The sequence below is a fragment of the Oryzias latipes genome, chromosome 6 (assembly GCF_002234675.1).
Source record: "Oryzias latipes chromosome 6, ASM223467v1".
In the NCBI taxonomy this organism is placed as follows: domain Eukaryota; kingdom Metazoa; phylum Chordata; class Actinopteri; order Beloniformes; family Adrianichthyidae; genus Oryzias; species Oryzias latipes.
The window spans coordinates 24,574,012-24,601,688 of record NC_019864.2 but is presented as its reverse complement, the minus strand read 5'-3'; the positions used below and the strand labels follow the sequence as shown (position 1 = coordinate 24,601,688).

The 27,677-nt window shown below is 37.7% G+C and overlaps 1 protein-coding gene across 2 annotated transcripts in view; it reads left to right on the top strand.

Moving 5' to 3' along the window:
• necab2 (N-terminal EF-hand calcium binding protein 2) overlaps nt 1–27,677 on the top strand; it is a 142,836-nt gene that overhangs the window by 85,571 nt on the left and 29,588 nt on the right. Inside the window, exon 9 of one of the 2 annotated variants that reach the window (XM_023955967.1) lies at nt 13,293–13,349. The exons of the other annotated variant lie outside the window; for it this stretch is intronic. Coding sequence (XP_023811735.1) covers nt 13,293–13,349 — 57 coding nt within the window. The remainder of the gene's footprint in view (nt 1–13,292; nt 13,350–27,677) is intronic. 2 annotated transcript variants of the gene reach the window in all.

Here is a 27,677-nt window from a genome sequence, read left to right as displayed (position 1 = left end):
ATTGATTTGGGGAAAACCCTACTTGGCAACATTCCAGATTTGGAAAAGGATCTTTAGGTCATGTCAGTACCCTTTAGCATCCTATCAAAAGGCAACTTTTCATTCATTCATTCATTCAACACGGGACAATTCTGAAGAAATAGATAAAGGGGGAAATTACAGAAACCGAATGGGACCATTTTAGATGAAAGAAAATAGACCATTGGTCAATAATCCATCCATCCATTATCGGAACCCGCTGAGTCCTTTTCAGGGTCGCTGGAGCCAACCCAGCTACTTTAGGGCCAAGGCGAAGTACACCTCAAACAGCACCTCATACTGTTGCAGGGCCCCACAACCATCAACATTTGCTCCAAGAGAAAATGTAAAATCCTCAGTCAACCTCTGAAGCATGTTTTTGGACTGTGGGAGCAAGCCAGAGTGAAAACCCAAGCATATCAACTTCACACCAAAATGACTTAGCTGGGATTCAAATCAGAGCCTTCTCACTGTAACGCAAGAGCGCTAGCCACTACGTCACCATGCAAGCCCATGATCAATGATCCATATTACCACTTTCCTCATCTTATTGATCTTAAAACTACATTTTTCACATCTTTTCAAACTCCTTGTTGAGATCCTAAGTTCCTTTTATTTCATACATCACAGGCTTTGCAGAGTTATAAAAAGGCAATTGTCACTTCAGATTGAATAGATTATTAAGTACTTATGTTTATCTCACATTTTATGTCATACATTTAATGGAACTGTGAGCGTACACTGACTTAAGGTAGTAAATAGCTGAAATCAAGAAAACATTATTCATGTTTTTTACAATTTCTTTAAAGAATGCAAACTTAGGCAAAGCTCATTTTTATTTTAATATTTTATCTCAACACATGATTAAAGTGTTGATTGAACATTTTCCTCAGCAAAGGAGACAGTTTAGGAGATTTATACATATTTATTAGATGAATTGGGAACAGAACAAAGGCAAAGGGCAGATGACCAGAATGGAAAGCAGAGCAGAAAGAGACAAAGTGATGTACGTGATGAAGATAGGAGGAAGAAGATGAAATCGATGTTCAAACTGATCAACTTATACACTACAAACTCTCTAAAGCGCCTCCATGATCTTGTCTTCCCTCCCTCTCCTCCCCTCATTTCCTCATCGCTCCTTCTTTTGCTCCCCTGTTTCCCCCAAACTGAACATGTGCAGATTAATGGAGCCCCAACAGACCTGGCTGTCTTTAAAAAAACCTTCCACCATGGCAGAGAGATCTAAGAATAACTAAACACTATCTTCTGTCACGGGGGAGGAGGATGTGTAAGGAGAAAGAGGGAAGCACATTAAGAGTTTTAAGCCCATCCTTTTAAAACAACATTATCTTCTTCCTGTGATCTGACATGAAAAAACTACTCTGATTTAAGCAGAATTCAAAAACATTTGACCTAAAACCATTTCCTGAACACGTGCAAATTAAAAAAAAACCCAAGAGCTCGTTTCTTCAGCCTGAAGATTGCTTGTTTGCAATTATGCTTGGAACACAAAGGGACTCTTTTCACAGTGAATGCAGTCTAGTCTGATTTTTCTGCTTAAAAAAAAATCTAGAATGTTTTACATTTTAGGATTCATTGACATAAAGCTTGACATTATCCTAAAATGAGGAGTAAAGATGGCATTTAAAAAATGTGTGATTTGTTCATTTAAGCACAACTGTGAGTCAACTTAGCAGAATTAAACAATCATGAGCTACATATGAAGCAAAATACAAAATTAAAAGTTCACTACCTGTCCCATTAGCTACACAGGGAAGACAGCTGTTCATTACATTAAAAAGCTAACATTGTGTTATTTATGTTTTGTGTTGTTTTCTGTTAGTTGAAGATGTTATGGAGACAAATTTGACTCAGAATAATCACACCCTTTTACAAATATCCACTGAACAAAAATATAAACAAAACACTTGTTTTTGCTCCCATTTATCATGAGATGAACTCAAAGGTCTGAAACATTTTTTACAAACACAAAAGAACCATTTCTCTCAAATAATGTTCACAAATCTGTTTAAATCTGTAACGGTGAGCACTTCTTTGCTGAGATAATCCATCCCACTGCACAGGTGTGGCGTATGAAGATGCTAATTAGACACCCTGGTTATTGCACAGGTGTGCCTAATGCTGCATTCACACCGGACGTGATTCGCACGTCAAATTCGCATCGGCCGCCTCTCTTTGGACGCTCGTCAAATTTACTGCTCAATGTCTGTGGCCAAGTTTGGATACAGTATTAACTTGAGGGGATAAAAAAGAACAAAGCTAGATGATCTTTTTATTGTTTTTGCTCCATCTCCATGGGCTTATAATGTTTATTAGCCTATGGAGATGGAGCAATGGTGTCTGCTGAGACAGCACCCGCGATGGCTCTCCATCTGCCGGCAGTGCCACTGCCCAGGGTCTGACGGCTGGAGCCAAGGCAGCGGGGCTCTATCCTCTTCCTCTGCTTGCACACTACGGTGAGTTGCCGGGCACTGCCCCAGTTACTGTTGGGCAAAGGTAGGATACACCCTGGACAGGTCACCAGCCTGGCACAGAGCCCATGGAGCTAGAGCTAGCGAATGCCGCCGCTGCTGGTCATATATAAAAAAACACAAAAAATTTTTATAAAATGTCCCTTTTTGTACTTTCTTTTGTTTTTAAACCTGCTTCAAAAAGGAAGTGTTGCTCTTTTGGCTTCTAAGCCCAATAGAAACCACTGGTTGACCTGACTTCACATATTGTCCAACTACACAGTTGATGGTTTTGTCTTCAAGGTTATCTTGATGAACTTTAACCAAAGTCTGCTCTGGTTTGATTTGAGAAGGTCCAGCAAGACAGGCAATTTTTAGAGAAAGTTTTGTATTTCAAGCTTTTTTTCTTTTCTTTAATTGGTTATTCGAAATGAGTTATCGTGTTTTTCTCACTTTCTGACGCACAGATATTTTTTTAGAACAGTTTAAAATGTTTTGAGGAAACCACCTTCTATTTTTTTAAAATGTGTCATTCTATTTTGCACAAAGATGATAAAAGCCCTTCAACATTGTTCTGTTCTGTATACTGGTTAAATTAACGATCAAATGGAATTTGATTTTTATATAACTTCTGCTTTTGATGAGAAATTTTATTTCAGTGAAATGGAGAGAAAAATAAAGTAACCATAAAATTACTCCTCCAGCAACAAGAGAGAGAAGCAGAAATCTAGGTCAGCCAGTTTTTCACAATAAAGCAAAATGCAGCTGAATTACATGGAGAAAGGACCAAAAAAGTATTTAAAAAGTGCAGGATTTTTCCTGCTTTGATCTCTGCAAGGCGTTGCAGGTGTCTAGAAAAAGGAAATTACATTATCACACTGCGTCACTGTGAATCATGAATTGTTTACGGAGTGAATAATAGGCCAGCCACACGCTGAGTGATGTTTTAGTCGGGGAGATTAAAATAGAACCTTGTGTTGGTACCGCTGCTCTGATAACACCCTGCCTTCTCCAAACCGGCTTTAAAGAGACAAATTTCTGCTTTCTGCGCTTGGTCTCACTCTCAGATTCTCCTGCTGTCTTTGTGCTCTTTTTATTTCGTAAGCTATTATTATTTATTGCTCTCCACGGGCTGCATACGGGAAAATACAGTTCACTTTTGGAAAAACAAGGGCTTCGGATGACAGGCTTTGATGGTAGTATCGTATTTGAATACTGATAAGCCAAACACCAGTGAAACTGAACATTTCTATGCAGGACCAAGAAGCTGCATAAAACCAAACAAAGTTACAATTATCTTATTCCATAGTAGTAAATTTCACTTCACTGGGACCCTATGAATGCATGTGTGGACACTTCATACTACAACCACTTAGCGATGTCAGAAGAGTACAGCACACTGCAGAAAAAGTTCCGTCGACTGCTCCAAAACCAAAGCTCGACAGGTTAGAAGCCCAAACATATATCTTATTCTTGTTTAGATATGCATAATAGCATTGTTACGTTGTCATGAAAGCTGCTGATGTGCACCTATGTGTACCTTAGCATTGCTGAAAAATACTATTATCCCTTGTGCTGTCCAAGGCACTTTAACATTGGGAGTTGGGGTCATCTGGACCCCACTAGAAAGTGCGCTGAACCTTTTTTCTTCAATGATTTGTGATCTTCACTCTTGTTCATAGATTACACGAAATCCTCTCCACCTTTATCCACCTTTGTCATGGTAGGGATAAGACGTCAACCCATAAGATAGGACAAGGGCTTTGCCAGCATAAATGCACCCCGGAAAGGCAGGTGTAAATCAGTTTCCAGCTCATTCTGGTGCAGCTAAAATGCTGCAGGTTTTCTTAATGTAATACACAATGAAATACACAGAAAAATGACATGAATTTGTATTTGATTTTTTTTATTATTAGTGTTTTATTTCCAGAGCATCTTTCTCTGCAAGGAGAACTAGAGTTATTTGACCTAATTAATGAAGGCAAGTAAGATGTGGAAAGTTTTTCTGACAATGATGATGCTGTCCTGCATGCTGATTATAAACTCCCACCACAGGAACAAAGCAGCAGTGAGGATGACAGTAGTGGTGATGAAGACCCTATTTCACAGCTCACTAACCACAGCAGGGGATGTAAACGTTTCAATGGTGGATATAATTGTGAGCCAAAATGCAGTGGATATTTGTTTTCTTTAGGCAGTCGGGGCTTCGGGTGAGGGTTAGGGTTAGGAGGGGAGGAAAAACTACTGACACAGCAGCATTTACTGCTTTTGGCAAAATACTAATTTACAACACTTGTTGACAGATTAATCGACATGTCTGGGTTCATTCTATGCCAGTCCCCACTCTCCTTGGTGTTGTCATCAAACTCAGCAGATGTAGGCTGATTGTTCAAACGCTGGTCCAACATTAGAACCAGGCCCTCAGGAACAGTCCAGTAAAAGGGGATTGTTCTTATTTTGGCAAGTCTTGTAGGTAAATCTTAAAATGTCCTAGCAACGTCCGCTCAGATTCAACTTTGAATGTATAATTTACAATAACTACTACTTTTATTCATATTCTGGTTGCCCATGATGTGGAATACGTTGGAGGCTAACTCCATTGACCCCAAACACTGTGGAGTGCAAGCATGGGGACGAAACAGAGCACAGAAGGAATACCTGGACCCCATTAAATATTTTGAACAACATAATGATGAAGACTTTATGAAAATGATTTGATTGCTGGAATGCCATGTCACTGTGACCAGAAGGAGGGACCTACTAAACACAGTAGATGATTTTTAACTTCTTTTTAAGTTCCTATATTTTGATGTCCAAAAATGAAGATGCACTGGTCGAACGCTCTGAGATGCACTGGCATAACTGACAGATTCACGAGGGACAGATTCTCTAAACTGAGGCAACCAGAAAATTGTGTGCAGTGTGGAAATAAACCATTGTATACGCTATTACACAATTGTAACTTTATTGTATTTTATTGAATTTCAGACCTGGTCTGCGTATATGTGCACATAATTTTTCTCTAAAATGACATAACATGTTTTTATACTAAACAGCGTAAATAACTAATAGAATTTCAAAAATGCATATAAAATGTGAGCTCAGGTCCCCGGTAGGGTTGTGCCGATGGTATCGTGATGGCTGACTGACATAACGATGGAGAGACAACACGCCCCCGCCACCATCAGAGGGGCCCAGAAAAACTTTTTCAGATTATAACGAACGTTCACATGGGTCACACTTTCAGTTGGAATAAATCATTGACACATGCGCAGTAGTGTTGAAAATAAATACCGAAAGAGGAAATGAGTTCCGCCGAGCGACTACATTCATAGATATCTGGCAGCTCGAGAAACGTGCTTTCATTAATGTTACGGCAAATATGAATCGCATGTTCGCTCATCATTTTAATTTTAATCCGTTTGTTCAGTGCTTTTTCTGTTGAAGAACGGAGCTGGAAGAAGCCAGGACTAAGAGAGGCTAACACGGGCTAACAACATTTAGCCTTTGATGGACATAAAATCCATGCTGGAAATGCTGCAATCTGCATCTTGGCTGCACGTAAATATGTGGGAATAACATCAGCCTTTATTTTGTCGGGTCACGACTGGAAGCACAAACCCACTTGATTATTTGAACAGTTTCTAAGGACTGAGCGACATTTCTGCTTTGAAAAACTCACACACCACCCCAAAGCCGCTGTGTGAGCTGGCGGTCCGAGCTCTGCCCGGACACGCACTTTTACCGGGAGACCCGGTTCTCCTGAGTTTGGTAGCTCGTTCACCTAGAGCTGTGGGACGGATCGCAGTCCGAAGTCTCCCACACATAGCGCACACGTAACAAAGCATCCCCCCTTCCCCTCAAACACAAAACTATAAGTCCGTCTGCTCTACTCAGAGACACGGTTGCTTGGTCCACCGGTCTCCTTGACTAATCAAGTGCAGGAGCAGACTACTTCTTTTCTATTATGTTTAATTTTTTTTTAAAGTCACTACCCTCAGTTAATACTGGATCATCACGGATGAGTCATTAGTTGGGAAATAAAATAAAGTAATAAAGTAAAATAACGAATAATAATTATACAAAAAATTAACCCCCCCCCCCGACGATATCATCGTCCATCCATATGGTTTACTGCAAACATCGTCAATTGTAAATTTAGGGGACATCGCCCAACCTTAGTCCCCGGTTCAAGTCCCGGCTGGGGGGTCTGAAACAGAACACCGATGGGGGACCTTTCTGTGTGGAGTTTGCATGTTCTCCCCGTACATGCGTGGGTTTTAAAAAAAAAAAAAAAAAAAAAAACGGAAAACACACAAACAAAAAAGGTAAAAATTGAGACTAAAATCTATTGGAAAAGGGGTGCAGAGCAGGAATGCACGTGTCCCGTGACTCAGCAGGTCGGCTTCATCGCCCACGACATCCGCTCCAACAGCTCCGTCGCAGGGTCGAGCACGGCCAAGTATCTTCAGGAAAAAAAAAGAAAAAGCATTTCTGAAAAAACTTTTTTGGTATATTTAAATAAGATTTATAATAATAATAATAATAATAAACTTTATTTGTATAGCACCTTTCCAGATAAAAATCACAAAGTGCTTCACAGTACAACACGATAAAACAACAGTAAAACACAGTAAAAACACATGTTAAAAAGAAATTAAGAAAAAGCTATTTTAAAAAGATATGTTTTTAGCTGCTTTTTAAAAGAAAACACTGAGTCCACAGATCTGAGGCTGAGAGGAAGAGAGTTCCAGAGGGATGGGGCCACTGTGGCAAAGGCTCTGTCTCCTTTAGTCTTTAAACGGGTTCTCTTAACAGCCAGCAGACCCTGGTCACATGACCTCAGTGACCTGCTGGGAGTGTATGGCTGCACCAGGTCTTTTATGTAGACTGGTGCTTGGTCATTAAGAGCTCTGTATGTTAAGACCAGGATTTTAAAATGCACTCTGTAGTGAATGGGGAGCCAGTGCAGCTGCATTAACAACGGGGTGATGTGTGAGAACTTGGATGACTTGGTTAAAAGCCTAGCAGCAGCGTTCTGGACAATCTGGAGCCGTTCTAGAGATTTTTTACTTAAACATGTGAAGATGGAGTTGCAATAGTCGAGACGGGAGGATATAAAACTGTGAATGAGCATCTCCATCTCAGAACGGGACACAACTGGACTCAATTTTGCAATGTTTTTTAGATGATAAAAACAAGAGCGAACGAGTGACCCGACATGGGAGTCCAGGGATAAAACCGGGTCTAAAGTTACACCTAGGTTCCTGACAGAGGGCTTGATAAAAGAAGCAAGTGAGCCGAGCTCATGGATTATCTTGGGGAGACAACTGTCAGGAGCACAAACTAGGACCTCAGTTTTGGCTTCATTGAGTTGGAGAAAGTTGTGATTCATCCAGCTCTTAACTGAGTCCAGACACTTTTGTAAAGTCTGTATTTTAAAAACATCCTGGGGTTTAAAAGACACATAAAGCTGAATATCGTCAGCATAAAAGTGATAAGAAATGTCATTAAAAGAACTTAAAATATGCTGTAAAGGCAGCAGATATAAAATAAACAATAAAGGTCCCAAAACTGAGCCTTGGGGCACACCAGAAGTGAGAGGAGCAGAAGAAGACTTAAACTTGGAGAAGACAACAGAGAAAGATCTGCCAGTCAAATATGATGAAAACCAGTTTAAGGCTGATCCGGAGACCCCAACCCAGTTTTTCAGCCTGTCCAAGAGGATGTTATGGTCCACAGTGTCAAAGGCTGCGGTCAGGTCTAATAACAGTAACACAGAGCATTTTCCTGCATCACCCTGCATCAGGATGTCATTAGTGACTCTGAGAAGGGCTGTTTCAGTGGAGTGAGCTCTGCGAAAACCTGACTGAAAATGATCAAATATCCCATGACTGTCGAGAGCAGCTGTAAGTTGTTTGGCAACAACCTTTTCTAAAATTTTAGACATGAAAGGAAGGTTAGAAATGGGTCTAAAACTGCTCAAGAGGGAGGGGTCAAGCCCAGGTTTTTTAAGGAGAGGAAGTACAACAGCTTCCTTAAAGTGCTCAGGGACTTGACCAGACAGCAGAGACGAGTTCATTATTGAGAGGACACAGGGACCAATGGACTGGAAGACATCTTTGAGCAGAGAAGTTGGCAACGTGTCGAGGGAGCAAGAGGATGACTTCATTGTGCCAACTAATCTGACTAGCTCAGGGAGGGAAACAGGCGAGAAAGTGTCTAAAATCACAGGACGAGGCGGACCAGGAAAAGAACCAGGGCCAGGACCAGCTGTGTGACACAGAGAGCTTCTCACAGATCTGACCTTTTCAATAAAAAATGATAAAAACTTTTCACAATCATCATTTGAATGGATGGGAACGGCAGGTGGACTGGGCATAACAATATCACTAATAGTGTTGAACAGCACTTTAGGATTACCTCTGCTTTTGGAAATGAGATTAGTGAAATATGCAGCCCTCGCATCTCTAACAGCATTGTTAAAAGAAACTAAAAGATCCTTAAGATGAAGGAGATGAACATTTAGGTGAGTTCTTTTCCATAAACGTTCAACTTTTCTGCATAATTGTTTCAGACGGCGAATACTATTGTTAATCCAAGGGGAAACCTTAGTGACAGGAGCCAGTCTAGTTTTAACAGGACAGACTTCATCCAAGATGGAAAAACAATAACGGTTAAAGTTACATAATAAAGTATTAACATCGGTACACGGAGAAAGAACCAGGTTAAAAGCATTAGAAAAGACCTCAGCTGTGGAGGAGTTAAGGATGCGAGAGCTGACTTCTCTGCGTACAGGCGAAAGTGATACAGAAAAAGATAAGTTAAAAAAAATGCAATGATGGTCAGAAATAAAAATGTCCTCAGAAAAAATACCATAATAATAATAGAAATAAAATAAACCGTGGCTTCCTCCCACCGTCCAAAAACATGCTTCATAGGTTAATTGGTTACTCTGAATTGTCCCTAGGTGTGAATGTGAGTGTGCATGGGTGTGTGATTGTGGCCCTGCCACAGACTGGCGACCTGTCCAAGATGTTCACTGCCTTCGCCCACAAGTGGCCGGGATAGGCCCCAGCACCCCTGTGACCCAAAAAGGAACAAAACGGCTTTGAAGATGAATGACTTTGGACTCCTTCTTTGTTGACTGGACAAAAAACAAGCAGAAAGAGTTGAACTTTCCCTCTGAAACGACGCTGTGGTTCATTTATGATGCTCAGCATATATAGACCATTTTCCTCCGCTGCAGCAGAGCGAGGTCGTTTCTGGCTCCATAGTTGTTAACAGGACAACATGTTACACCACCTATTAAATGGCTCACTTGTTGTGAAATACCATTTAACCCTAAAAAAACAAGATTAAAGTACTAATGATTTAATATCACTAGCTAAATAAACTTCAATAGCAACACACAGCAATCAATAGCAACACACAGTATCAAACCAACCTAATCAAAATTACTATTGCTAAGATCAATTGCTCTCAGCTGAGGAATTAAAGTTGGCATTTAGAAAATAAGTACCTTGTACCTTTCTAACATGGAGAAAGTTGGCATCCTTCCCTGCTATTAGTCTGAGCTCCTAATGGCATTAAATTGCTGGCTTTTGTGCTGACATGTGACTTTCTACCAGAACCAGAACATTTAACACTACTTCTACTTTAAACATTTGAAAAAAAAATTTTTATTAATAACCTTTTAATGGAAGTCTGTGGAAGATATCCTGAAACATTGAATGTATCGATATTTGCATTTAGAGATTCAACACCAGCTGTAAGAGTTCATTTTAGACGAAATGTCATGTAAAAGCCAAACATCCTGGTTTTCTATAATTACTTCATCTGCGTCAAAACACTAAAATGTCCCTAATTAAGACCTGTGAGTGCCTGTCTTCAAGAGCTGTAGTGTTTTTATCATTCACCTGGGGAAATGTGTGAAGAGAAAAGTCATTTGAGATGCACTCACTGTTAAAAAGGGAACAGCAGGACATCAGGGAACTCTTACGTGCTGAAAGACCAGAAAACCACAGCTGAGACCGCACTGAGTCACCTAAAGCTCTGGTTATTCATGCAAGGACTTCTCCGCATGCGTGCACTTATGTGTGTGACTCTCCCCACTGCGTTCCGTGAAAGTCAGTTACCCTCTGAGCGCCGCAGAGACTTTCAGACTCTCAGTCGCCCCGGTGCAAAAAGCTTCACTGTTCCAACAGATTCCTCAAGCTTTGACTCAGACAACAGGAAAGCAGGAGAAAAGTGAGGATCAATGTCACGCCCCACATGAGTGTGACTTTGCTCGTCTGTTCTGCAGATTTAACCCGACTGCAGCTTCAAACCACTCTTTCTTGAGTTTTCTGCAGCAGAAAAAAAAGTGTAAGGACAATTGTTAGTGTTTTAAAAGCCTAAAAGTTTTTTTTTGTTTTTTTTACATTTTAATAGAACTAAATTCTTTCTGAATTTTTTTATGCATGTTAACTTTTTTATAATTGACAAAAATAAGCAGTTAAACCTATTAGAGGGGGAAATATATGATCAGATGATGGTTTGTTGTTATTCCAGCCATGCAGCATGGGATTCCACCATCATGCAGCTTAGGCAGGGGTGAACCCACTGTCCGGACTTCACCTTCAGCAGTTCTTCAAGATTATTCTTCAAACAAACATACAGAAGCTCATTCTGCTTCTCACAGATTTAATTATGGGTGAAATAAAACCCACTCCACAATTGCAGGGATTTTAAATCCCAGTGCTGCCTAGTGATGGAGGGACAAGGACGTTTCGTGTATTTTTAAAAGCCTCTTAAACCTCTCATTTCCATAAAACGAAAAGTTGTTCCTTTGGGATCAAGGTCATAAAAATGGACTCTGAGGATTGGGAGGATGAATTTTTAGGATAACGATCCTTCAACTATAAAAAATTACTTCAAAATTTAGAATATTTGGAGTAGAGAAAACCTAAATCCAAGAGTTGGTACTCTGAACACCAACAAAATGTGACATTGAAGTTTCAAACTAAAAATGCTGTAACATGGATCGTGGGTTTAGAGCAAATGCAGTTTTTTTTTTTTTCATGTCGATAAATGTGATGCTTTCCTTTAGTTTAGTCCCATACGCCTCTAGTCAAATTTATGGGAACACTGAAGGGACCGGGTCCGTCTTTTTATTTGTCCTTGTAACTGTTTATGGTGTGGTATGTTTAAGTAATTTTTTATTTTATTCTTATCCTTTTAATTTATTTATTTCTTATTAACTATTGTTTTTTTTTTCCGTACACTTCTTCTTAACTTGTGTGTTCTTGACACTGTGCCTTTTTAATGTAGTGGGTCTGCGTACTCCTTTTTATTGATTGGACAATGAGTCTGGAATAACTAAATCTATCTACCTATCTCTCTGTCTCTATCGTAATATAGGAAAACAACATTAATCTAAAGAAGAAAATCACTAGAAAGTAGGAAATTATCTGTCCATGCAGCAAGTAATTTTTACTCAACAACAAATCGTATAGTGATATCGAAATCTTGAAACTAGGAGGTCCACACAATCATTGAAAATTGGCAAAACAAGCTAACAAAACTCAAATTTAATGTCATACAGCCCAATGATGAAGTTCTGAGCAAATGATTTGTAAGATTTGACCTTTTATGTGTCTATTTGTAGTCTATTTTTATTGTAGGGACAAAAAAGTGTAATAAGTGGAGATGACTCATTTATTTTTTTATCTTTACACAAGGTGCTCCATCTCAATCCTCATAATATTAGTAATTATGTTTAATGAAATGCCATCATGTTTTATGAATATTTCCTAAATCAAGCAATTTGTTTGTTTGTTTGTTTTTTTACCTTAAATTATGTTTCACTTTTGTCAAGACAAGAGTATGGAGGAAAAATGGTGTTCAATAATAATTTCCTTATTTATAGATCCCATCTCTAAATGAGACAAAAAAAATCGTAACTGCTGATTTTGACAAAAGCTTGGAAAGTTGTAGAGCAAAGATGAGTTAAAGCAACTTAAAACTTGAATATCTAAAAACAAGATTTGAAATCTTTGCAAATAGTTTGCAGTGAGCTTCCTACATCCTCATCTGTTAAATACGTTCAGCTCAGGACAGGCTTTCACCCCATATGGTTTCATGCCAATGAGACAAAGAGTTGTAGGTTTACCATTCCTGACCATGGGAGCATCACAGTGAAGTCGCTGTTGGAAAACCGGTAAAGTAAAGCATGAGTGTCTCCAGATTAGGATGATAAAGAATCTAATCTGAAAGTGTAACACCCTTTATGCAAATGTTTTCTGCATCTTACCATGAGTTGTTGCTGAAATTCCAATAACCACATTGGATCTCATTTTATATGATGTGCAGCAGTTTTCATCACTTTATACATTCATTCATTGGTTGCCATAGTGATAAAATACAAGGGGGCTGGGCCATTCGGTGAGTGCTTAAGTAATCAAATAACCTGAGTTTCATGTAGACCAGAAACCTGGTTTTCATAACCAGGGTAGTGGTTTAGAGAAGCCTGATTCTCTGAGGCTTGAGCTAAAATAAACCATAAATGTAAACACCATAACAAGAATAATGTTTCACATCTCAAGCACAAACATATCCTATTAAGAAATTTTACCACCTTTAAATATAATATCTAAAAATATATTTTTTAGTCCTCTCCTGCTTCTCTGTTCTCAGTGTGTCCACTAACTCCTCGTGGTGAGTGGAGAGCGTGTGCTTCAGGCTGTGTTGTAGTAGTTGCTGTCATTGCTCTTGTTGATTGACACGTTGCTGCTCTTGTTGTTGTTGTGCTTCCGTTTGCAGACGGTCTGGTTTGATCTTCACCAGAGGCTAACAGATACTGATGGCACCGCCAGCGCTGTAAGTACACCAAACATTACAGGAATAAAAGCTGCTTCAGGAAGCTTTTGTGATGCAGTTAACACAGGCTGACCTGTGGGCGAACCGGACTGCAACAAATAATACTCTGTCCAATGGTTGTATTACAGATTTAAAATATTTCTGAAGAAACAAAACTCTTGTTCATTTTAGAATTACATCTTTAGGTGCACAATCAATACATTGTGATACTAATAAAGTTATATAGGTGTCATGTAGGAAGATTGTTGCAGCACACTTATGTTGTGCTTTTTATGCTGATATATAAAATTTAATATGAATGATATCATAGTCTGTCCCTATTATAAAGAACAGAGCTGCTGCTGACTGTTAGGTGCACTATAGCGAGCAATTTTTACTGAAAAAGGTAGCATTTTATTCCATGGGACATTATTCAAAATAGTATTTCTTCAAGCTAATTTTAAATGTTAAAAGATGTGCTTGTAGTTTTGTTCTTTATAGATGGAGAATGTGTTCATATAAATGAATTTATATGTAATTTCTTTCATTCTATTCTATTATTCTATTGACACACATTTTATACAAACTCAATACATTTTCCGGGTCAACTTCAGTTAAATTATGCTTGTTTTGTTTTTTTAGACAAAAACGTTTTTTAATTCAAATCAGCATCATGTGATATTAATATCTTATATATATATGACGTATTGCTCCTCCAAGCTGAAGTTATTTATTGTTTGAATCATAAATTGTACATTTAAGATGTTGTTTAATTTTTTTATTAATTCCTTAAAATCTAAAAAAACAAGTAAAAATAAGAAAAAGGGCAATTTTTAAGAAAAGAAAAACTAAAAGGAAATATGCAATAATTCTAGACAACTTACACATGCATTCTTACAAATAAAATTGTAATCATGAGCATTGTCTGGAATTATAAATATTGTTTAATTAGTTCCCCCGTGTTGTCATGGCAGCTGTCCTTACAAACAGCATCTGCTCTTTTCCCGTGCATAAATGTACGAGCGGCATGTGATCATAATGAATTAAATCTGGGAAATGATTAACAGTTACCGATGCAAAACTATACTTATTTACACCTGGAAAAGGGAAACATTTTACCTACCTGAAATAATAGAAAAATAAACAAGAAATTAATGCTACAAGCTGATAAGGCAGCTTTTACTTCCACTCGTCTGGAGTGCACATCATCGTTTAAACTAGCGATTAGAATAGCGTGACACAAGCAAAAAGATTAACCTTGTTCAAAAATATTTTAGTCAATATTTGAGGGGTTTTATACACAGAGATAAAATCTCCAGAGAGCCAAATTCATGTAACGTGTATTACTAAATAGGGTTAATTCACTACATGATGAGTTTAAAGTCACACTTTTTAGACAACTTACATCCAAAGTTTGTAAAACACATTTTCATATTATTTGAGAAGACACAAAACTTTATCAAACAGAGAAGGAAACCCCCACAAGGCAGTGTGCTGGGTCTTCTTCCACCTTTTATTCACCCGGGGCCAATTACCTGCAGCACCAGAACAGGAAAATACAGTGACTGTGAAAGGGACAGAAAAGGAGAGAAAACTCCACAAGTGTCTGATGCCCTTTAGCAGAGGCGTTCAGCAAAAACTGGAAGACAGCCAGTTGGAGGAAATACCTTAAAGCAAAGATGCAGAAAATCAAAATGGTCCAAATATTTAGTGATGCTTATGTATACATAATTAGATGGTCTCGTATCAACATCTGCATGAAATCCTGACCGTCATTTCATATCAATGCTACATGGCAGAAGAACTGTTCATGTGCAGAACAGCTTTATTATTTACGCTGAGGGGACAACTAACAAGTGACTTCGGTGTGATTTGATGAACAGTACATCAGTTTTTGTGTTGGCAAAAGCCCAGATGCCTTTGAGGGAACAGCCCTGAAGCCGTTGTTGGGCTGTTTCCTCACCAAATGGTCAAATTAGATTCTATATAAATATTTCTGTGATCTCATCTGAGGTTTGAGTGGGTTTGTTTGTTCAAAAACTTTTTTTAATCGCTCAAAATGGCATTTCACACTTTTTATGGCTGTTTCTAAACATATGAGGCATTGAGGTTTAATGTGTCCAGTGGACAGAAAAATGAAACAAGCAAACCTAATTTCTATTTTGTTCCGTTTTCCTTTTTTAAAGCTTTTGGGAGAATGTCACTGGTTGTTTATTTGCCACCCTCGTTTTCAGAGTATCTTGTCTCTTACTCCGTCTTTATCTTTTACTTTTCCCAAATTGCTCATTTGTTGTCCACTAATGATGGCTCATTTGTTTGTTTTTTCCTTTTTCTGTGCCTGCAGCACTGTCTTGTTATTTCTATGGTCTCCTCATGTGTTTCATGCCTTCAACTGCACTGCATAGTTGCAATGTTTAATACAAATACCTGCTTGCCTGAGTCGTGTCATGTGTGTTGATTTCAATTCCCATTTTTTTTTACCTGTGTGCTTCTTCAAACACTCAACAAACAACCCAAACACTGAGAGCTGTTCTGGTTCAAATGGAAGCACATAATCAGGCTTTTTTGTGTTTGCAACAGGTCCAGGTCCAAATAGTTCAGCTGGTTTAGAACTAGACCAAAACCCTATCATTAATGCCACAATCCAGAGAGCACCTCTATTAAACTTTTTGCCCCCTAAAATGCGAAGGAGCTTTTTTGACATTTATTGAATGTCCCTAATAAATGCGGAAAAGGCTCGCTATAGATTTCTTCCCTAATAACAATGCATTAAATGTCTGTATGTTCAAAGCTGAAGATGGTCTGTGCGTTAGAGGCGGATGTAATAATCATATATTGGACTTTTGCCCACAGCAGCTGAGCCATTTCTGCTCTCCATCAGCTCCTGGAAAGCAGGAGAGGCACAATAATTTGTCCTGTTGTCATGGCTGCAGATACGAGCGTGTTTGTATTGTTTGGCATGTTCTCTATTATTGGATAGCAGAGAGTGAAAAGAAGGCAAAGATGGAGCAAAATAACATGGAGCAAAGATTCAGCTCACCATAATTTAACAGCATAATTTAACATAATTACTGTTTTTTCTACTATCCAGTACTTGGTTGTTTTTTCTTTATTTACAATCTTCTTTTTGGCCCAATAATGTCTTTTAATTATTTTCCAGCATTTACACAGTATATAACATTTACATTTTGCTTTAATTCTGGGTTAAAAGGCAGAAGACAAATCAAATGTGCCTTGTGAGTTTCTTCTATTTTGTTTTTTGATCAAAAACTGCCATTTTAATAAATGTTTTCCAATTCTGTCCTTCTCAGAAACGCTCACCACTCAAAAGTCTTGACTAAGTTTAAAATATGCATCAGATTTGAATACTGAGAACATGATCATTAAAACTGGCCCTCAGAATGACCTGCTCAGCTCTGATTACAGAAAAATGCCTCATCAAACAGACTCTTTGTGTTCTTGCCTGTAATTTGCATCCAATCCTGAAAGGACATAAGCTCCCCTGATTAAGCACAAACCGTGCCTGCAGGCTTATGGATTTTTGACAAAAAATAAGAAAAGAAAAAACCTTGAAGCTTTAGCATTCAGCGCACCTCAATAAGAAAACATTGCCCTTAATTTTCAACTTCTTACCCTTGCCTTCTTGTAGCCTCTGGCTGAGGAAAGAATCACCTTTTGCACCTTCGCGTTCTCGCTAAAACCTCAGCTTTGCTCCTAAACACAGATTTCTTCCAACAAGTTCATGCTCTGCTTCACCTTAACGTAATTTCATCCCTCCTCTAATGGCAGCGTGTCCTCCTGACCTTCTATTTCCGCCTGAAGATGGTCTCAAATGAGATTGCCCATCATCTCCTCTGCCTTTTTGCTCTACAATGAAGGCAATCATCCCTCCCCTCTGCACCAAGCAGCATCTGCGAATCGTTTCACCACATGGGATCATGATAAGATCTTACACTGCATGCAGGATGCAGCGATCCCTTTACTCGCTCTGGAGGAGGAGGTGGAACTGCACAAGTGTTAGTGATGGACACTTGTGAGCAGCTGACGAGGGAACACCATTAAATACTCTCCAACATGTCTGCTAATCTCCAAGGGGGGAGTTAGGAAAGAGGTTCAATGGAAACTCGAGAGGTGAAAAAAGACGGATGAAGAATAGATAAGAGGGATGGACTGGCAAATTCTACATCTATAAAAAAGACATAGTTTAAAAAGACATAACCCAAGCATGTGTGTGTCTTATAGAGCATATGGTTTTCACTATAACCTGAGGGAAGTCTCTACTGTGCCTTTATTACATAGATTTTGGTGCGTACACAAAATTCCAATCAAAGATATACTTTATAAACGGTGGGCTGGAGCTTTAGTCAGTGTATTTTAATATTGAAGAACATTCGTAATGAAGTTGAAACTGCTAACACTTGAAGTCCCTCTATGACAATTAAAAAAACAAACATTCCCAGTGGTTTTTTTAATTATGATTACGATGTTTTTAACCAAAATCCCATAACCTAAATATCTTAAAAAGTCATATTTCATGTTTATCTGAAGCCTCTGTTTCCAAAATCTCCTCTACATGGGCGTGGCGGTTTGTATTGAGCTGAGTAGCCCCGCCCTTGATCCCCCCTTGTCAGCTGATAATAGCTGCATTTTGACTTGGAACAAATGCAGGGAGAATATTTTGGATTTTAACTTTTAGTTAATTTTGAATATATGCGGCAAACAACAAAACAAAATCTAGCCTTGACCGCACTTAAAATGTGTGCGGACGTTGCAGCAATGTGCCATCTTCTCTTCTCCTGCACCTATGCTTGTGCACGCTGGACATGTCAAAAAATCCAAAAAACATGATATTCATCGGAGAGGGACTTTAAAGCTAGGTACTTTTTAAGTCATTGTTGCCTCATGGATTATATTTGAATAAAGGGGCTGTTTAAACCTTATGGATTTTTTCAGTTTTTCTAAAATACTTAAATTACAAACTAGAGTATGGATTCAGTGGTAGAAATTATATATAAAAATATACTCGTATGTATTTACTACGGTGGCCCTGAAGTGCAAACCATTCAACAAATCACTCGATACAAAAACATTTTTAAGATCACAGCAACAATTTAAAAAGCGTATTACATTTTAGAAAACAAAACAAAATTTCAGAAACCAAAACATAAAAAAGAAAACAGAAAAAAAAGAAAAAAAGATTTCAGAAAACAAAATTAATTTCCAGGAAAAAAAAAGAAATATTACAAAATGAAAACATTTCAGAAAAAAAATTTATTTCCAGAAAACAAAATGAAATAAAAAAATGAAAAACATTTCAGAAAAAAAATGAAATATTAAAAAATGAAAAACATTAAAAAAAAAAAAAAAAAAAAAAAAAGAAAAACATTTCAGAAAAAAATGAAATATTAAAAAATGAAAAACATTTCAGAAAAAAAAATGAAATCTTCAAAAATGAAAAACATTTCCAAACCGGAAGAAGCAGGTACTATGGGACAACGCTGATTGGATGATGTTTGTCGATCATTTGAACTGAAAAGTATTTTAAATGAAGCGATGACGGATTTTATCGTCCAAACAACAATGTACTATAATAATCCACGTATCTACCATTTACATATTAAATCAAAAATGCAGCAAATAGATAATGAAGGTTTAAATTATTTTTTGAATATTTCGTCTGAAGCAGAACGGTCACCCGGAAGTAGTTTGTGCGGATGACGTCCGTTCTGCAGGTAAACAAAGAAAGGGACGGTAAAACGTTAACATAAACGTTAATCTTTGAATATTTAGCGGATGTGATGACAGAACGCATGCAGAAATATCAACACCAACCAGGTGTACAAATGTTTCAAAATGTCGTGAGAAGATTCTGTCTAAAGCAGCAGCTGCGAAGAAACGGGTGTTAAAGACGGCGCACATCAGGAAATGCAGTCCCGCCATCCACTGATAAGGTATGGAGGCACATTTGTTTGATCTAATAAATGTAGCGTTAAACGTGATTTCTAGGTGGGTGTTTACAGACAGATCCAAGATCCTTCAGTCATACGTTAATGACAGGTTACCTCTTCAGCTGGAGAGGGGGGGTCACGTGGGCAGGATTCTCAGACAGGTGTACCAGCAGCATAAATCAGCAAAGCTGTCAGGTAAACTGCAGCAGTTTGTGTCTCAGAATAACATTTATGAATGCTTCTTATTCATACTATTAAGATCTGTGACTTTAGAGTGTGTCAGTGCACAGAAACATGACAGTAAATGACTGGATGTGCACATCATCAGACACGTCCAGGTGTGTAACTAAAGGTGAAAAGTCTGTAGTGTAAAATAAATCTTTAAAAAAAAAACGTTTTAGTCTTTCAGGCAGAGGAGGAATACCAAATTGTTTTAGAATCTATTTTTTATAAGACTGAAATAATGTATTTTATTCTGAGTTTGGTGTTTTTACCCCTCCCTAATGAATTTCTGGTTTAACCCATTTTCTCCTCATTTTGATGAACTCAACTTTTTCCTGAATGAAAGATGAACGGCAGCTGATGTTTTTCTGTCAGGGATTTTTAATTTATTAATTTATTTCTGTCAGGGATTTCAATGGAGCTGGAGTCCAGTGCAGAGGAAGCTGCAAGCATGTACGAGCAGGAACTGGCGTCTCTTACCTGTGCGTCTTCCTCTGGATGTGATGCTGGGCAGCAATGTGGACAAAACTTCCCTGACATGACTCTTTTTTATATAGTTGTTAAGCACAAACAGACTTTCCCAGATGCATTTTTTCCTCTAATAAATGTGACTGACAGGTACGCTGAGTAAATGCTGATTGTAAGCGCAACATTTGATTGACTGCATGAAGAAGCCCATAAAGGAAAATCCACAACTGTTTCTTTGTTTCTGTTATTGAATAACGTATTCATGTTAAGTTTTCAATAAATATACTGCATTTGCTATGAAACAAATTTGTTTATTTTCATATCCATTATTACAATCCTCACGTCAGCATTCAGTTTTTTTCATTGACAAAGAAACATTTCTATACAACAGCTTTGAAAATCAAACATCATCTTTGTTAATAAAGCTTTAAAACCTAAAATGGTAAACATGGAAAAACTCCTAAATGAAGCAAGCCTAATATGAACATTTTAAACTGGAGTTTTGCTTAAAGGAACATTAAGTTGTTTGGAGTTGTACAAGTGTTTGATGCGATTCCTCATAGATGTGATTTCCAGATCATCAGCCCGACGCTAAAGCCAGGAATTGTGCTTCGTTTTTCACTCCCCACTGCATCATTTACAACTAATCAGGCTTATGCAGCAGGTTAAAGACTTTTTTTTACAGGACCTGCAACTTAAAAAAAAAAATAGATATTAAGGTTAAATAATATTTATTGATTACATTGCACATAAATCATGGTGACTTGCCTTTACACTGCACAATATGAATGACTTTAGTCTTCTTGTATTCCCATGATGTAGAGCTGCCATCTGTTCTTCTGCAGCACAAACCTTTCTGGAACTTCGCCTTGAGTAACTTCACCTGCAGAAATATCACATGTTAATTCAATTAAGTATTTTATAAACTTTTAATCTTCATATTTAAGTGTCAGTATATGTATATGCATGGTTCAAAAATATACAATGCACTTTAATATTATTTCCCATAAGAACTTGTTTACTGATTTCAGTCTTAAAGTCGATTTTTAGCAACACTGATGCCATATAATTACTGTAATTACTGTATAAATCACAGAATCAGGCTGGCTCGGAGCTTTTTCTCTCATGTTGTCACCGAAAACGGGAACGGCTATCATGTGAAGACTGTTCGTCTCCATCGGGTTCTTTTTGCGCATGCGCAAGATAAAAAGAAATTATCTTTTCAAAGCAGCACTTTAACATCCTAAAATTAACATCCTTAGAGACATGTGACTGACAAAAGAAAAGATCACAGAATTGATTCTTACCTAAAGATGATTGACAGCGTTAACCTCGCAGCCGTAGACATTAGCGCACAGCGTTCAAAGTAAAAGTGCTCACAAACTACTTCCGGGTGACCAGGCGAAATGTTAAAAAAACAATTTTAAAGTTCATTAACAGTTTGCTGCATTTTTTATTTGATATATAAATGGGAAATACGTGGATTATTATAGTACATTGTTGTTTGGACGATAAAATCCGTCATCGCTTCTTTTAAAATACTTTTCAGTTCAAATGATTGACAAAAATCATCATCCAATCAGCGTTGTCCCATAGTACCTGCCTCTTCCGGTTTGGAAATGTTTTTCATTTTTGAAGATTTCGTTTTGTTTTCTGGAAATTCATTCTGTGTTCTGAAATGTTTTTCATTTTTTAATATTTCATTTTTTTTTCTGAAATGTTTTTCATTTTTTAATATTTCATTTTTTTTCTGGAAATTTTTTTTTTCTGAAATGTTTTTCATTTTTTAATATTTCATTTTTTTTCTGGATTTTCTTTTTTCTGAAATGTTTTCATTTTTTATTTCTTTTTTTTCCTGGAAATTAATTTTGTTTTCTGAAATGTTTTTTTTTTTTTTTTTGTCATTTTTGTTTTTCAAGTTTTGGTTTCTGAAATTTTGTTTTGTTTTCTAAAATGTAATGCTGCTTTTTAAATTTTTTTTTTTTTTAATTGTTGTTGTGATCTTAAAAATGTTTTTGTATCGAGTGATTTGTTGAATGCTTTGCACTTCAGGGCCACCGTAATTTACAGGTTCAAGTGTACACAGACACATCTGACAGTACGAAATGACCAGCATGTGCTGTGAAAAGGTTATAATGGACACCGGAATGAGCTGCACCCAAAGACATTGGTTAGAGAAAGACAACTGTTTGTCAGTCTTGAAGTTCAGGTGGAAACAATGATCAGTCCAGCTGATATCCCTGACAGAACCCACTGGACTGGGATGACCAGGTATCATCTGCATAGCAGGTTAGCCAGCCATAGAGGTTGTTTAACTACCACACTAGGACAGTTTGACCATTGAGCCTCAGGAGACAATAAAGGTGTTATATCTTAAATAAATGTTTTGGATTTAAGAGCTACTCCAATGAAATTCCTGCTAGCTTGGGGTTGTGAGGGTCTGTAAGGTAGAGGGAGAGAGCATAAAAAACAGAGGAATGCTTGTGATGTCAATGCAGGGAACCTCTGTGCCAACATTCCCACCCACAAACCAGAGGCAAATTTCTAGGGAACTCCTGCTGCTATGGAGAAAATGTGTTATAAAAACACTTTTTGATTTTTGCTAAAAAAAACTGCATAATCGAAATTAAAAGACCACTAGGAACAATTTAAAATAGATAAAAACATATTTGGATTGGGACTTTAAAGGTGCAAACCGTTTTGATAGCAGACATCGGTGTGCTGTAGTTTCCTGTCTGAAGCAGCCCTCTGCTTCTTTAGACAAGAATGAGAAAAGCTCAGTTTGAGCAAGGCTGTAGGAGGTTGGGGGAGGTCGACTTGCCTGATGGATGTTGAAAATCTCCCAGAGACAGGAGAAGCATTTATCACTGGACTATTGCTGACACAGACAGTCCACAGATGAAGTGGACAGGATTAGATGGTCTCAGATTGAGCTGACCTGTAGGGCTGCTGCAGGTCAGGAGATCAGACACTTTAGTCTCAATAACTAGAGTGAATATGAGCAGCTTGAAGACTTTCCAAAATGTATAATTCTGCATTTTTGTTAAAGACCGACTCTGATGAAAACCGTGTTTTTGTCGTTTTTAACATGGTCTTGTGGCATTTTTCTCATGATGGCAGACACATATAAAGAAAACTAGGCTTAAATGTACATTTCTGAGCATTTCTTTATTCAAATTGTAAATCAGGAGCAGACAAAAAAAACTGTTAAAAAAATAAAAATAAAGTGTGGAATGAAAATACACCAGGTTCTGCCGCACAACAGGGAGGAGAAGTGGGGGCGGTGTTGCTTCGCACTAGTGGTCCCGCCCAAAACTTTGAGACAAATTTTTAATGTACTACTGCCACTCTGCAGAAAATGTCTTAGAAAATATGTCGGGGTGTTTTGTTTTTTTACAAAAAATTGTATAATCAGAATTAAAAGACCACTGTGAACCTCTTTTAGAATAGATCAAAAGATAATCTTTAAGGATTATTTTTTTCTACAGACACGGGGATGACTAACTTGTTTAAAATGGTTTTTTTTGTAAGTCTACAAAAAACAAGTCTTCTGTAAATATAAAGAACAAACTCTTATAGGTTTGTTCATTTTGTAAACTACTTTACTAAGATTTACCATCACATTTAAAGAAAAGTGCTTCCTCATTACAATTACAATCCTTAATCTCTGCTGTTATTTTGAGCAAACTTAACCCTGGTACCATTTGTCATAAAGGCAATGGGTAAAATGTTATGAGAAGATTATAATATGTTTATTTAAATATCATTCCACTTAGAAAGCATCTGGATGCAAGTGTTTTCACATAGTGAGATTTCTTTGGTACTTTTTTTCCATTGAATTGTTTTTGCTTTACTCCCTGAATATTACAAAATAATTTACCGGCTGGTTTATTTTTAACAGTGTTTCCTCTGTTGTAACCATCGTAATTACTGTATTCAGTCAGTCTTTTTGCCACTTTTTCTGTGGAAAAGCTGCAAAGCAAACTGACAGGAATGTGTGGAAAACAGCATTTCCAGAGGAATAGCCTGGAAACTCTAATAAAGGAAGTTAAAAGGTTATAAATTAAGATCAGCACAAAAAGCTGAGTCACGGTGTGATTAATAAATGAACAAATGACCTAAATACATAATGCATGCCTGGTAAGATGTGAATAAATGAATCAAACACTGGTCTGGAAAGTCTATAAAGGTGTATTCAGGACACCTTTATGAAAAATAGATTACAGAGTTATAAATGTGGATGTTGCGACATGAACTAGTAAAATTCCTCTTCAGTTCTGACTCGGACTAACTCTGACTCTGCTGACCAACCATTTCTGTGTTTAAAAATAGGTTCAGATTTATATATGTAGCACTTTTCAATAAATGTGTGCAATACAAATTTAAGGCCTTGATCATTTTAAAAGAGGACGTCATTGAGTCAAACATGCTGACTTGCTGACGTAATACACTATTTTTCCTGTGGGGCAAAAGCGATTACCTATTCTGCAAGTTATTGCACACACAACATTGTTATGGATTCAAATCCTGCAGACGTGCCCCTGCTTAAGCCAGCACGTCTTGTGGGGCGGCCGTTGTCCAGCGGCAGGGCGGTCGACCTCTGATCAGAAGATTGCAGGTGCGATTCCCGCATTGCCTGTCCATATGTCAAAGTGTCCCTGGGCAAGACACTGAACCCCACATTGCCTCTGGTGATAGGTTGGCGCCAGGGTTCAGCAGCGGTGTGTGAATGGGTGAATGGGACTGTGACTGTAAAGCGTTTTGGGCCTTCGAAGAAGATGTAAAACGCTATACTCATATATGTTATTTACCATTTACCATCTGGTAAATCCGTCTTTGAATAAGAAGGCTACGTTGTTTCCTCAAAATCACCATCCACACTATACATGTAAAGCATGGGGGTGGAAACATCATGCTTTGGAGCTGTTTTTCTGTAAAAGGCAAAAAACAACCGATCTATATACAGGAAAGGATGAATTTTGCTGTGTATGGTGGGAGTTTTGGTTAAAAACCTCCCTCCATCAGTCAGAACACTGAGGAGAAAAACATGGCTGAATCTTCCAGCATGAATAAATATTCCAAAAACAACGCCTGGTCAACAAAGGAGTAGCTACACATAAAGAATTACAAGGTTCTTTAAGAAATGAGAACCTTCACCAACTTAAAATGTTGTTTTTCTGGATAGACAGTGTTCCCTTGCTATATTGCAGTTCACCTTTCATGGTCTCGCTGCTACAAGTTTTTTTTCTTTTTTCTTTTTTTTTTTACTGATTAGCTGTTGATCTTGTCAATCAACCTCTTCTGTGCAGCATCTCCCGCAGCCTGCCAGTTACATACATCTTCATTGCAATCAGATCTTTTTCTTTCTACAATACTAGACTCATTTTTCCATGAAAGTTTGAATTTAGACAGGTTAAACAAGAGAGAAAAGTGTAAAAATTTTCATTTCTATCTGAGAAAAGTGTTTAGAGCCTTAAAACATTTGTAATCCACCTTTGCGGATTTCACCTTAAGCGGGTTATTCATGGAATGCTTGCCTGGCGATAAACGAGAGAACTCTGTCTGTATTAATAGTTGGGTATAGATGTCCCTCTTTATAATGCAATTCACCTTTCGTAATCTCACTGTTTCGCAGATTTCTTAGTGCAATTTTCATACTTTTTTTCTTTAAAGGGCAAATTTTTTCTGTTCATTGTGCGTCCTGATGGCCTATAGACCATTGTCAATTTTTCTCCTCCATGTCATGTATAGGAGAAAACTCCTCCGCCTCTGCACCCAGCACCTCTCCAGCATCTTTGAACACATCCTAAAGAAAACAATCTGCTTCTTTGGTTCTTTTTAGTCATTCATTGATTACGTTTGCACATTATGTACATAGTAATTTAGAGGGTTGAAGGATAACAAAGCATACAGGACGGTCAAAAGACTGTCGCTCTCAGGTGTTAGGTGTCACGCCACATGAATAAAGGACACATCCACCAATACATTTAGAATCATTGCCTGTTGTCTATAAATCATCCATCATATCAATCAATAAACAAAAGTTACAAATCCAAACTTAAAGTTCTTCAATAGCTGTATCCAAGATAATGCAAAGCAACAAATAAATTCGAAATACTCAACATTTATCATAATACAGTCAGGACTATAAATATTTGGACAGAGAAACATTCTTTCTAATTTTGTTTCTGTACATTACCACAGTGAATTTTAAATAAAACAACTCAGATGCCATTGAAGTGCAGACTTTCAGTTTTTGTTCAATGGTTTGAACAAAAAGATTGCATAAAAATGTGAAGAACTAAAGCATTTTTTAAATGTTGTATAAAGGTTTTTTTAGGGGTTCACAGCCTGACAAACATCTGTAACACTTGGTAAAATTAAAGATGACTACTTCACAGATTTTATTTATCACAAGTTATTTTATCGAGGGACCACTGCATATTCATCATTTTTCTATTTACATTTTTTATTTTGTAATTGAGTTACTTTAGTTCCTGCATAAGCTTTAGAGCCTACAAAACAACAGTTAAAAAATGTGGAAATGTCTTTCTACAGAGAAAGGTTTTTTGCGCATTTCCAAAAAAAAGTTAATACACTTTTAACAGATTACAGAAGTAATACAGTCAACCTTTTTTGGGTTGATGCAGACCTATATGAATCATAGAAGACCAGCTCAGTCACCTTAAACAATCAGATGATTTCTAAAGTTTGAATCTGGAACCTTCTCCAGTGTTGCTTTATAAATGGTGCCACTTGTTCTCTGAATGGTTTCTATCCCCTGGTGGCTGTTTGGAGTCTTGGCACTGGAGATTTTCTCAGTAAATTCAATAACCCACATGCATTAATCAATCTCAACCCACACTGCAGGCCTCCCTCCTTCCTCCTGTCTGCGCCGCAACACAATTTAGTCCACTCAGCCTGCAAAGCTGACAGCTTGCTCACTGTATCTGTTACTCTGCGTGTGTCTGTGCAGCCTTGTCCATCTTTCACCTCCATAAATTCTGACGAGGCCTTTATTCCCTCTCTTCTCTCTCTTGACTGCCTTCATTGACCGTTTTGTTGTGGGCTTTTAAAGAAAAAAAGTCCCTGCTTAACTGTCTGAAAAAAGCCTTGAAAGGGCTTGTTATTTTGCAGTTTTTCCTTCTCTCTGCAACAATAACACAATTTTTAATCCATTTTTAATTAACAATCGTCAAAGTGAACCTCAGTTTACTCAGTCAGGATGCACATAGAAGAGAGAATTAAGCCAATAAAATGAAAGAATTCCCCTGAGAAGAGCCTCAGCATGGTGCAGATGGTTACAGCACGGCTTTGGCAATTTAGAAGCTCAACAAGATTGATTTAATTTTCCTGCATTGATCCTTCACAGACGCATCAAACCTGGTCATACCATGGCTCAAAAGTTGTTTTTATTCAATAAAAGATGTTTCCTGCAACATGTCTCCCTTCAGCACGTTTTGCAGCTATTTCTACTCAGTTTGTTAGTCTGTCCATCAAAGTTGTCCTGTTTTAAAGCTCATTACTTACAAAATGATTTAAAAGGGGAAATGATTGAGAGGCAGACCAGCATCACTCATTTTTCCATTATGTGTAGTGGAATTCTCTCCTCTTCTTCAGGTCTCCCTCAAACTAAAGGCTTTCCTGCCCACATGGATCAGCACAGTTTACTCACAGAAAAAGAAAGGAACTGCTCCAAAACACCGACTTC